Below are 12762 nucleotides of genomic sequence, written 5' to 3'. Positions count from 1 at the left end.
TAAGGGAAGATCATATTGTGAAATTTGTTCCTGGGACCTGGCTCCCAGCACTGACCTGAGACCCCTGGCCAGTTCCCCAGAGCTCTGGGTGCCTCTGGCTGCCACTGATGTCACCTGTGTGTTTAGAAGGTTTTGATATAAAATGTATTATATTGATTATGATAAAAAAATCTTTGGAATATACTTCTGTAGAAGAGGTATGACTTGTGCTTGCCTATGGTTTGGAAGGAAATAATGAAACGGATTGGAGGAGAGATTAAATTGCCAAAGGCCCAAGATTGGAAGGCAGTGTGTTAGGAAAACAGACGACCGATTTTCCTTTTCTGTGGAGGGTGGTGGCATGGACGATCAGGTTGGACAGTGGATTGGGATTAGATTAGGAAGGGTCTTGAGTGTCTGGCTCACAATTTTGGATTTTACTCTGTGGGCATTTGAGAGCAGAGAACACATCAAAACTTTATTTTAGGATGCTTAATTTGGCAGCAGAGTGGACGTGAGTGGGGAGAAGGACAAGTGGATCTGAGAGAATTTGTCTAAGAGTGAGGGATGAAGGTCCTGGAGCAGGGGGACATCAGGAGAATGGGAAGGCAGGGCAGGTAGAAGAGACATAAAGGAAAGTCAGTGTGGGCACCTGGGTGGCTCAGTCAGTGAAGCGTCTGCCTACGGCTTAGATGTCATGATCCTGGAGTCCCAGGATCGAGCACCGCATCAGGCTCATTGCTTAGTGGGGAGTCCACTTTTCCCTGTGCCCCTCCCCCCTGCTTGTGCGCACACGCGCGCGCGCGCTCTTTCTCTCTCAAATCTTTAAAAAAAAAAAAAAAGGAAAGTTAGTGTGTTGGCACAGCCACTGGATGTTGCTGAGCTGAACTGGGAGGATAGGGTTACTATGGATGGGGTTTCGGAAGGAAAGAAAGGGACACATTGGCTTTGACTTTAAGTGTCAGTAAGTCTTTCAAGTGAAAATGACCAAAGGGAGTTGAAAGCGTTAGATTGGATTTTGGGACATCAAACAGTACAGGCTTGGAAATCTTTGATTTTTAGGTGAAATGAGCAAATGTGGTCTCTTTAATAACCTCCCCTTCCGTGCCTGTGGCAGTATGGGCCTCGTAAATCCTTCCTTCTCGGGAAGTCCCTAGACACTGCTCACTTGCCCTTGTCTTTCACATCTTAACGTCACTGCAGGACCAGTCAGGGCTGCCTCTGGGAGTCTGGCTCCCCTCCTACAGAACTTGTTGATTTTATTCGGCAAGTGGCGGATTCTGGCCATATTCTTTTTTGGTTATTCTGGTTGCACTCTTTAGAATAATCTTTGAGGGTGTTTATTAGGGGTCCTAGCTGTGTGTTCTGGGTGTTGTAAGAGCGGGAGTTTCTGGGTACAGCTCCATATTGCCAATTGGAAAGATTGGTAAAATAGCTGTCTCTCTACATCTTCTGAGAATTCTTTACTAAACAACACTTCTGGATTTTGCTAATGGGTCCAGATAATGTTGTCTTGAGGAATAATAAGATCTAGAAGTTCTGAATGACAAGAAATTGCATTATTATAGTATTTGGTGGTTTTTTTATGCTAGTACTTTGAAATTTTAAAATCTGTTTTGTTGTCTAGGTGATAACCATATTAATCCAAAAATTAGATTCGATGGAATTTCTCATTCCCTGACTGTGCCAGGTGAGAGAGTTGTTTGATACAGAGGGAGCTTTTTTGGAGATGTCATTTACGGGACAAGTTTTATGAGACCTCAACTACTTGTCCGGCTTCCTGGATGGTTCCACAGACATGCATATCTGTCTGCTTTCCTCTTGGTCTGTGCTCTGGTAGATACGGAGCATATGAAATTGGAGCTTGAAGTTAATGTCTTACGTTATTAGGGATTTTTCTCGTCAGCGCTTTTCAGTGGAGATTGGCTGAAAAAGACAAAGATGGAATGCTGCTAAAGTTATTGAGAAAAATCTGCCATGTTCTCTACCCTCCCAGAAATGATTTATCGAACATGTGTGGCTTGGCTTACCCAGACCAGCCTACCGTACAGCTACTTATCTGTGTTTGCTTTCTCCAGTGGCGCGAAATTATGGTGCCTTCATTTTTGTTTCATTTTCTTTAGTTTCAACTCTCCATGCATACAGCCTCACGACCCTGGAAGAATGGTCACCACACTTGAGTCTTTTTGTGAGTGGCTAGAGAACAAAGTTGCCCGAATCAGTCACTTCATTGTGAAGTGAAATGTACATTTGTTGTGAAATAACATTTCAACAATCGAAGTATACATGTCAGCAATTTAGTTTTTAGTATTAGGATTGTTTCCTTGTAGCAAAGTGGCAGATTTTATTTTCAGGATGGAGAGAACTCTTCTCTACAGGTGAGTGTACTTAAATCCTTCACATGTGCTGTGGAAGAAGTAAGTGTGAATGGGTTGTATTATGTCACAAAAAGGGAGCCTTTGTTTTACAATTGTTAAACCACATGAGAACTATATTGAAAAGTATGAAACTATATAAACTATGTGAAAATGATTTAATATGAAAAATTAATTTGCATTGACTTTTTAGAAGCATGTCTTTCATAAAGTTGAGCTTGGTATAAATACTAAGTCTGTGTAGAGCTGTGGAATCCCTTCACAGTGCGGGACGGAGTAGCCTTGGCTCTGTGGGGCTGAGGGAGCTCTGAGGACCGGCCACCTGTTGGAACTGAAGCGAACGCAGAGACGCCCCATGTCTCTCCCTGCAGGGAGCTGTCGCTAAAGGAATGCAGTTGACATTTATCTCTCGCTTGACTGAAAGACTAGGGAATCCATTTTTAGAATTTGAGACTTCAACATTTATTTCACATCATCAAGCTGTAGTAAAGTGCTATTACAAATATTTTTAAGAAAAATCACTGATTTATAACTGGTTGCAAGGGTCAGAGAGAAGAGTGACTAATTGGAATTGTTTAGTAGAGTTGTTATATGTATATTATATTTTCCTTGGCAGATTCCCCCCGCCCCCAAATTAAATGGTGGTTCACAGTGGCTTTTACAGAAAATGGTATTCGTGATTAGAATTGTGAAGGTGGTGCTCTGAAGGAAGAGGATTTTCTTGGCTGAATGACAATAAAATGGTATAGAAGTTACGAATGCCTTTATACCAAACGTTTTCTCTGTTCAAAGTAATAGATATGTTTTTATTTATAAACGTGCGTTCTACTGGTTGGATTTGTGGAAGACTGAAAAAAACTGTAGTTTGCCTGCCTGTCCTGTCCCAGTCTGTGGAGGCCAAAGGTGTCTGCACGTCTACCTGCCCGCCCCTCGTCCGCATTTCTCTGCGGGTCGGGCGTGTCTGCACACACGTCTTCCTTCCTCTGGAAAACAAATACTTCAGCATGAGGGGAGCAGAGTGGATACCACCATTTCTAGATTCAGGTCTGAATGCAGGTAGCTCGTCTGGGCTGTGTGACTTGGCGTTTTCTACACTCCCAGATGATAAACAGCACAAAATCTAGGGAGAGGAGAAACGTGGTGAGAGTGGATGGGGAGTTAAATTCTTGACCAACTTTAAAAGTACTTTAAAAGCTTTTCAACAAAAGAGGATAATGAACTGATGTTGTGTGTTGTCATGCAATCTAACACGGAGTCTGGGGGACAGTGGAGATAAGTTATGACAGGGCAGGGGAGATGACTGTTCTGTATCCGTCAGCCATTTGTAACAAAAAGTTCGCAGAGATGAATTATACTTTTATTCGTGTTAGATCTGGTTTGTAAGAGGAAGAAGGACATTTTAGACATATTTCAAAACTGAGTGGCTGATGAGGCCACAGATAGTTTTTCAAGAGTTCGGGGAAATCAGGCAGTGTCTCATCTGTTGTTAATTAATGAAATGAAACTGGGGTCACTAGAGTACAACAATGAATGAAAGGTCAGTGAATGGAAAAAACTGTCAATGAAGGAGGGTGTTAGCAGAGTGGAACATTGTCCTAGATAAAGATCAGGGAAAATGTACTCTTTGGCTGAGGTAGTGTTTTCTGAAAGTGACTAGGAGCCATGGTTTGGGACATTTCAGTCCAGACTGAGCACTAAACGAATGCTCCGATTTCAACGAAATCTGTTAAATATTTTAAGGCTATTCGGGTTTGTGCCAGAGATTAGTTAAAAAGATATGTAAAAAAGAAGTTTCTTTTTGTTTTATAATGTGTCCAACAGTGTGTTATTGCTGTTTTGTTTGGCTTTTTGGTTTTGTTTTGAGGTTAAAAACTGGTTTCTTGCCCTCATTTATTTCTGTTCTCTTAGAATTTTCTAGAACCACCCTCACTTTTGAGATTCCCCCCCGAAGTTAAAGTGATTTAGGATCACGGTAGTAATTAGTGATAAAGCCGACCTCAAACAGCCCAGGCTGGCTGACACTGTTGATGATTGTTGCCAAATTGTATCCCCTCTGAGAGTTGCCTTGTGGAGGATGGACTGAAAGTCCCCAGGACAGCTTCAGTTTCACTACCATCTTAAGAGCACACTGTGATCATGAACAAACCAGTGACTGTATTTCTATCTTAACTGGTTCATCTGTCAGCTCTGTTCTTGGTTTCATGTGAAATGAGTGCATTTAGAGTCTCTCGTGTCTTTGGTCATGTCAGACCCCTTTCCATTTTTTCTTCCTCATTGAAGCTTTGGAACCATATATGGCTCTGGGGAAGTGAGGCTCTGCCCTCAGTTTGGGAGAGGCCCATGGCCATTTTTAGCCTGGTATTGAGACCTAGCAGGTCACGGCTAGTGAGGGCAGGACCGCATGGAAATCAGCAAGGCTGTCCCTGCATCCCAAGAGTTAATCCTGTAGTATTTGGAGAAGATACAGAGCACAGCGATTGACAGTAAGGTCTCCAGGGCCAGGCCGCTGGGGAACCTTTGTTTTCCTATCTATAAAATGGGAGTAATAATAGCACCCACCTCCTGGTTATAAAGATTGAATAATACTTGTAAAGTGCTTAGGGCAGTGTTTGTCACTTAGTAAATGTTAGGTAATTCTTTGATTACTTACACATTTAAAATGGAATTCAAGTAGTGTTTCCTTGGATTGTCTCTTTTCTGAGAATGTTTACTGAAATATTCTGTTGGATTTAAATGAGAGGCTAGTGCATGAACTGTTTCGAAGGCAGGATAGGAAAAAAATGTGAGAACAGTTCTTTGTAGAAACACCAGAACCACAGAAGTTAGTAGAAGCTAACATTTAAACTCACACAATTACATTGTAATCAAAATAGTGCCTGTCGGTTATTATGGTGGGTAGGTATGAGATTGGCGAAGAATGGTGAGACCCTTTAACACTTATTGTTAAAGAAATACTTTGGGGGAAAAAACCACACTTCACCTTAAATATAACTGTATTATGCAATTAGACTGAAAAGGAACAGAACACTAATAGAAACAGAATTATAAATCCTGCTCCGTGAGCCTCATATACATAGAGCAATATAGGCTGACCCCTTTCTTGAGATTGCCCGTGGGTGATGCTCATGGGTGTAGGAATTCTGACTCCATCTCAGTACTTGCCCTAGTGTGGCATTTCCTTGTGAGTTGCCCTAGCTATTAATAGATATGGGGGGGCGGGGAGAAGCAGGCAGGGGGCAGTCCTAAATTAAGTTTTCCAAACTTAATTGAGTTAAAGTAAACTCATTTTTTTGGAAATAGCTTTTTGGCACCTTTAATATGCTAATGTGTGCTGTGATTCTCCTAGGGAAATAGGATGGGTACTCAGTACTTCTCTTCCTCTTCGGGCGTGTCTCGTCTGTCCTTTTCCGGCAGGACCCCAGTGCTCTGGAGCACACTTTGGGAAATGGAACCTTAGACGCCTTGCTTTTCTCACTTTGTGTCTCTGGTGAATCCTAGCAAGATGTAGCTGAACATTAGCTGCAGATCGAGGGCGGAGGAAGGCCTCACAGCTGAGGCTGGGTCCTAATGCTCGTGAGCTCAGCCTGGGTACACTCTCTGCCCCACGATCCCTCGTGGGGTTTGTCTGTCTGTGGTTTGCTGGCTGCGTGTGCGGGCACAGGGCGTGGGAGTGGTGGTGGTATTCCTGGCTGAGAGAATAGCACCGAAGTGTGAAATAACAGTGGCTTTTGTGTGGCTGGGGGTCATGCTTGGAAATGGTAGGCAGCGAAGCCACGGACCTGTGCAGCGACACGTCCTGAGGGCCGCGTCTGTCTCATGAAGGAGTTCGGGAGTTCTGCAATGGAACCACCTACTCTTTCCATCAGGTTATCTTAAGAACTTCAGGATGCACACTGCTGACGAGTAAAACCATACACTTAGGCGGGAGGCTAGGAATGCACACTTCAGCGTTTTGCAGGTGGCATAGTTGTCACCAACTTCCTGCCACCCTAGCTTGCTGCACTGTGGAGCCTGTACTGAGCCTAGACAGCAGAGTCCAGATTCAGCTGGAGTTGAACATACCACAGGGGGTCATAAGGGATGACACTCTCCCCTCCCAGCGCTTCTGCAGTTTTTGAGGGCGTGCTTTGTACGCTTCTGGAAGTGGACTAAAGACTAATAGAATGTAACTCCAGGATCCGGAGATAAATATTTAGAGAGATTTTAGTATCTTGTTTAAGGCTTGATTAAAGAGGTAAAAGTGCCTCCTAGAAACATGTTAACTGTTTTTTAATTAAATAGTACTAAAAATAAACAAGTATTTCCTGTGATCCAAATCTCTTTGCTTCCTGACTTTGAACTCAGCATAGTGAGGGTTTGGCTAGTAGGGGATTTATCTGAAAATTTATCAGAATTTTTAGGTTCTGGGTTTGGATTTGGATAGCAAGGAATATTTGGATTGGAAAACCCAGGGAAGACCTTACCATGTTTTCTTTTCCAGAGGAGGTGAGTGCACCTCCTGTGGCTGGACAGATTTCTCTTCATTATGAAATGGCAAGATGGTGACTTACTGAAAGTCAGAGAGCAGATCGTTGTAAGGACTGGACTAGGAAAAACGGGATTCTCCTGGGCCTAGGAATCTTGCCACGAGGCCTTTATGTCCCCTAAGCAGTTAGGGTCTGTCACCACTTCTTCATAGTGCTCAGTAAAATGAACCACGGAGCCCAGGAATCTGTGGTAATTATGGGAACCTTGATTAACTGCCCAGAAATTTCAAGGGCTTTTGTGGAGAATATTTGCAAGAGTAGGGGTGTATATGTTTGTGATACCTTTGAAATAAAAAAAAAAAAAAACCCTGTGTAGTAGGATGATTTAAAGTTAATTCTAGAAAGAATTTTTAACTTCAGCAATTTTATTTTGAAGAAATAACATCTGGCCTCAGTTCACGGGTTTTTTTAATATCCTCATTTTGCTCCTGTGAATATTTATCTTGGCTTGGTTATTTGCTACTTATTTTAAATTCTCTTTAAGTTCCATAGAAAAGCGTTCCTTTGGGGGGTGGGGAGTGGGGAGGAAATGTAGGATATGTGATGTTGGAGAGTGAGAGAGAGAAAGAGAGGAGTCCTTCTACGTGCCCTCAAGGCCTCATCCTCAGGAGGCCCGTAAACCAAGGCTCCGTGCGGGGCTGTGCCCCATACTTAGCGTTTGGCGACTGTGGGCGACTGTGGACAGGTGTACGTGTGCAGGAGTGCCCACTTGCATCTGTGGGATTTGCTTTTGCTTTTTTTTTTTTTTTTTTTTTTAAGATTTTATGAGAGAGAGAGGGAGAGAGAAAGAGAAAGAGCATGCGAGCAGGGGGAGGGGCGGAGGGAGAGGGAGAAGCCGACTCCCCACTGAGCAGGGAGCTGCTACAGGGCTGGAACCTAGGACCCCGAGATCATGACATGAGCCAAAGGCAGACGCTTAACCATCTGAGGCACCTAGGCGCCCCTGATTTTGCTTTTTAAACTGTTTTATTTGAGCAGTTCACGGAGGGCTGATTTTTATCATTGTACATGGCATAATTTTATGATGTTTATTCTTAGGTGGGTTTGCCGAGTTCTCCCGTTGTTTCCCTGGCCTCTGTGAAGGAAAATCTGCTCTAGTCCCTACCTGCATTTCTCAGCCTTGCCTACCTGTTGCCAACATCGGGCCAACCCGAATTCTTCCCAATCTTTATCTTGGCTGCCAGCGAGATGTCCTCAACAAGGTGGGTGCTTTGAAAGCCTCCTTCCCTGCAGGGTTTCTTGTCAGCAGCTGGAGAAACTGCAGTTGCCCGTTCGCTGTCATTCTAAGCACATGCTGCTTCCAGAAAGGAGGTACACCATGCTCAGTGTGAGTCCCTGCGAGCAGTTGGTTGGGTTATCTTCTGGAGGGCTATTTTGTTCAATGTTATCGATCGCCATAAGAAACCTAATCTTGTTGTCATATTGGCTTGTTCCTCGAAGGTCCAGGAGACCTGGGATAGGACAGGATTTTTCATAAGTTTAGCCTTATTTTCTTAGGGTATTCATTGTTCTGTTGTAGTAATTGGGCGCACTCAGGAAGGCTAAGCCTTCCTAGATTATTTCACATTTAGAAATGTATTTCCTGAGGCACACTAGAAAGGGACTCGGCTTGGGACTGAGGAAGGACCTCTGGCTGGAGGGATGGGGGTGGGAATAAGATGGTGAGGCCAGGGCTAAGGGCATGCATTTCAGGCTGCCTGTCAGAGGCTCACTGGAGCAGTTTCACTGAGACAGAAGAGGGAAGAGCATGGATTCTCGCTGCAAAGGATGTGGGCCATACTGAACATGGTGTGCCTGACACAGGAACCCGTGTTGGCACCGCTGAGCATCTGACAGTCGAAGCGTTAACAGTAGTAGAACTGATCTCTGTCTGCCTCCACAGCTCATGTGCTCTTAAGCAGCAGTGCCGGGACCCAGTGTTCTCACTGCCCAGAAAAGTGGTTTTCCTCTAAAAACCTCTTTTTTACACCACCTGTAACTGAAAGAGCAATCAAACATGTTAATTCACCTGTTGGTGATTTACAGGTGCAACTTTCCTGTAGGAGAGGCGATACCTTAATGTTTTCTCCTTGGGTAACAGAAAGAATTGGGCTGACCTTAAAACTAGCTTCCACATTGGCTTGAGTTAGTTAGCATGTGAAAAGCAAAAATACCCTATCATTGGGCAGCGATGAGGCATTCTTTTATATCTGTTGCTTGTTTTCAAAACTCCTGCCTTTCTAAAATTTTGCCTCAACACTGTTATTAATACGTTTGCTTTTACTGTGAGATATTTGAAATTTGATAGTTTATACTTGTATTGAGCCTTTTCTGGTGGGGTCCCAGTTCCTTTGAACATGTGCTTATTATTAATTCTCTTTTAGAGATGAGCAGACTATGTCACAGAAAGCAGAACTAATTTCCTAGGGTCATATGCATCATTGGGGCAAAGCTGAAGATGCTTTAGTTTATCCTCAATCAGAAAATGAAATGAAATTCCTAGTTAAGAATCCTGTTCAGAATTACCCCCCATTAAAAAAAAAAAGTGACTAGTCAGCAGGTGATTTTACAAATAATTGCATTATAGATCATTTTTGTTGCTTTAGACATTATATTAAATGGCACGTTTTTGCTATGTACTGTTTCCAGGTTTAACAGCTGTGTCAGTTATTAACTTTGTGAACGCCTGCAAGGTGAGACAGTTAAACTGGAGCCTGGAGTTGAGGATGGGGGAAAAGGGTGGTTTTTTCCCTCCTTTAATTGGTTTCTTAGTGTATACTGCACAGGATACGTCCATAGATGCATTGGGAGACTGTCAGGAAACTTCTTTGAAGCAGATGTGTAGACTAGAGGATGGTGAGAAGTCAGCATGCTTTGAAAGTGTGAGTAGAAACTCATACTGACCTCTGGATTCGTGGTTGAGAAGAACCGAAGTGCCGCATGGGATTTTAGCGATCATGTAGTCAGTCTTCTTTCTTTGATAAATGAGGAAGCTGATATTCCAGAAATATTAGATGAATTCCACAACATCACTCAGCAGATGAATTTTGGGACCAGATGTACCTGTATTTCAGGATAGCTTGACCTAATCTTTCTGCTCAGCTCCCTGATTTAAGCTTTACGGGAGAAATAATATGCTGCTTCTCCTCCTGAAGATCTCCAAACAGGAAGATTTTACAAGCTTCCCAGTAGTACATTCTTTTTTATTAGAATTTAGAAGCTGAGGTCTTTAAAAATAGCAACTATAAGACCACTAATTTTATTAGTTTTTTTTTTTAATAAAGTGCCACCAAACTATTTTGAAAGCATGTTATAGAAATTTTCTTAGGAGGATCATACTGTTTACCATCTAAAATGCTAGGCTCTTTATATTATTGCATTTAACCCTCATATTAGCATTAGGAGGTAGGATGACCCTGAGTCGTTGTCACTTACCCAAGATTTGTGACTGGGAAGTCATGTGCTCAGTGGCAGAAATCATCCTCAAACTCAAGCTACTATTCTGGCTTTAAGTCCTATGTTTATATAAGACTGGAAATGCCCATCTTCTGGAAGACAGAACTCTCTGTAACAGGCTGTTTTGAAGGACTGACAAATCACTGCTGAGGTCTTCCTTCCCTGGTTTTCCTACGGCATATTCTATACCAGCACTGCCCACTAGAAATGTAATGCAAGCCACATGCTTAGTTTAAGATGTTCCAGTAGTCTTATTAAAAAAGTAAAATGGAACAGGTGAAATTATTTTTTTTAAAGGTTTATTTATGTATTTGAGAGAGAGCACAGGAGTGTGGAGGGGCAGGGGCAGAGGGGGAGGGAGAAACTCAAGCAGACTCGACGCTGAGCGTGGGGGTCCGATGCCAGGCTCGATCTTGCCACCCTGAGATCACGACCTGAGCCAAAACCAAGAGTGGGTGCTTAACTGACTGTGCCACCCAGGCACCCCAGTGAAATGAATTTTGATAACATTTTATTTATCACAGTGTATCTACAATATTAACATTTCAATATGCAATCAATGAGGAAAAACTATTTTTTTTTGTACTAGGTCATTAAAATCTGGCATATATTATATGTTCTGCACATGTCAGGGCTCAGTAGCCTCACGTGGCTTGTGGCTGCCATAGTGGACAGTGCAGGTCAGTGCTTTCAACATGTACTTATTTTACTCTGGTTCCAAAGGCGTGGCTCTTCTGTAAAAGACCGTAAGAAGTCATCGGTCGCCAAAAGAATACTTTCAGTTTCTTTTTCCCTCAGGACTGTACTTTTGTTTCTCACAGTCTGTTCTTTTATTTTCTGGTCTTGGGACGGGGTCTGGAACAGGAATGGCTTATTGTACCACAAGTAGTTTGCTGATGCTTGGTTTGCATCTGAACTGAGCAGGGTTTGAGCAAGAATCTCCGATTACTATGTGAAAGACCAAAGTTCTTGATTGTTTTTCTGCCTTATCACTTAACATTTCCAATAGACACTTGAATTTCACACTGAAATACACGAAACAGATGACGGAATTACCTGTCGCCGTAGTGAGTAAGCCAGAGCTGTATCTGCAGGGAAGGGCTGCCGCTTGAAGCGGTTCTGCACCCCACCCCCCCTTAAACAATGTGTGTGGTCAGCATTCTTGGTGTAGCTCATTCACTCTTTTAACATGTAAAATTGGTTTTCCTGTGCTCCCTGGTCACTCTGCCGGCACTGGGATGACTGCTGTTTCTGTTGTTTTCTTACCACAGTTAGCCTAGACATAGAATACTGGGTTTCTGTGTGATCTGGGAAGACACAGGATCAGAGTTATCAGTAAAAATACACCACGGAGTGTGCAAGTTGGTTAGACGAGACCTGTTCATTCCACAGTGATGCGAAGGCAAGATGACTGGCAGTAGAGCTCCCGCCAGCAAGGCAGCATGGCTCATGGTGAGAGCCGGCTCAGATGTGAGCAGTCCTGCATCCCAGGGCTCCGCCTGACCAGCCGCATCACGTTAGCCAAGTTGAATCTTGGCCTCTTCACCTACAAACCATAATGATCACTGCCTTCTCGTGTTCCTGTGAGGTTCAAATGAAGTAACCTGTGCCAAGTACCAAGGACAGTTCCTGGTCTGTAGGGACCCTGGTTACTGTCAGCAAGAGGCCCCGTGTACAGGCTGCTAGGGTGAGTGCTCGTTACAGTGGGTGTGGTTGGTAGAGGAAGGCTGGATGGAGGAAGTAGGACTTAAGGTCAGTTTTGAAGGCAGAAGGAGTGGCAAATCCAAAATTATTTATTGAATTGACTTCAGAAAGAAAAATTACAGTTCCATTATCTAGAATTGTGATGCCTGTGGTGATGTAATGTGATCTCTCTCCTCGGTCTAGCTGAACATGGGAAACTTGATCAGTAGAGCAGTTTTATTAAGGCTATATATCAATCTGTGTCCCATATACTACTCCACAGTCCGCATCAACAGATTATAGAACCTATATTTAGAAATTAGTCCAGGTACAGGGCAAAGTTTATTTCATGGTTTAGGAGAGAGAAACTTTTAAAGGGAAAGAATTGTGAGTGGAAATCATAAGTAATAATAATAAAATTAAGATTTGTTTTTTGACTAGAAAATGTCATTTCTGAAAGTTTTCTTAATTGTATATTGAAGCCAGAATCCGTTTTTTAAATTCTTAAGGGGCAGTCTCTTCTGCTTTGCATTTGAACCCTTTTTATATCCAGCCTGCCATATTCCATGTAACTGCCCTACTTAAGGCCAATGAGGAAAAGACAATTTGAATTAGTGAAAAATGCACATGACTTGTTTGGGGGGGGCAGCTTTTTGAGACATAATTCATATACTGTATTATATATAAGCTGTTTTTTTATTGAGATGTAATTGACATATAAAGTTTCAAGTATACAACATGATTTGATATTTGTATATATTATA

General features: G+C 42.8%; 1 protein-coding gene across 4 annotated transcripts in view; it reads left to right on the top strand.

Annotated features, from left to right (window-relative positions):
• Positions 1 to 12762, top strand: part of DUSP16 (dual specificity phosphatase 16) — a 70354-nt gene that overhangs the window by 38932 nt on the left and 18660 nt on the right. For all 4 annotated transcript variants that reach the window (XM_002917980.4, XM_034645608.1, XM_034645609.1 and 1 more), the window contains one exon: positions 7919 to 8082. In XM_002917980.4, the coding sequence (XP_002918026.1) occupies positions 7919 to 8082 (164 nt within the window). The remainder of the gene's footprint in view (positions 1 to 7918; positions 8083 to 12762) is intronic.

The sequence above is a fragment of the Ailuropoda melanoleuca genome, chromosome 16, assembly GCF_002007445.2.
Source record: "Ailuropoda melanoleuca isolate Jingjing chromosome 16, ASM200744v2, whole genome shotgun sequence".
Classification (NCBI taxonomy): Eukaryota; Metazoa; Chordata; class Mammalia; order Carnivora; family Ursidae; genus Ailuropoda; species Ailuropoda melanoleuca.
This window is presented reverse-complemented; position numbering and strand designations above follow the sequence as displayed.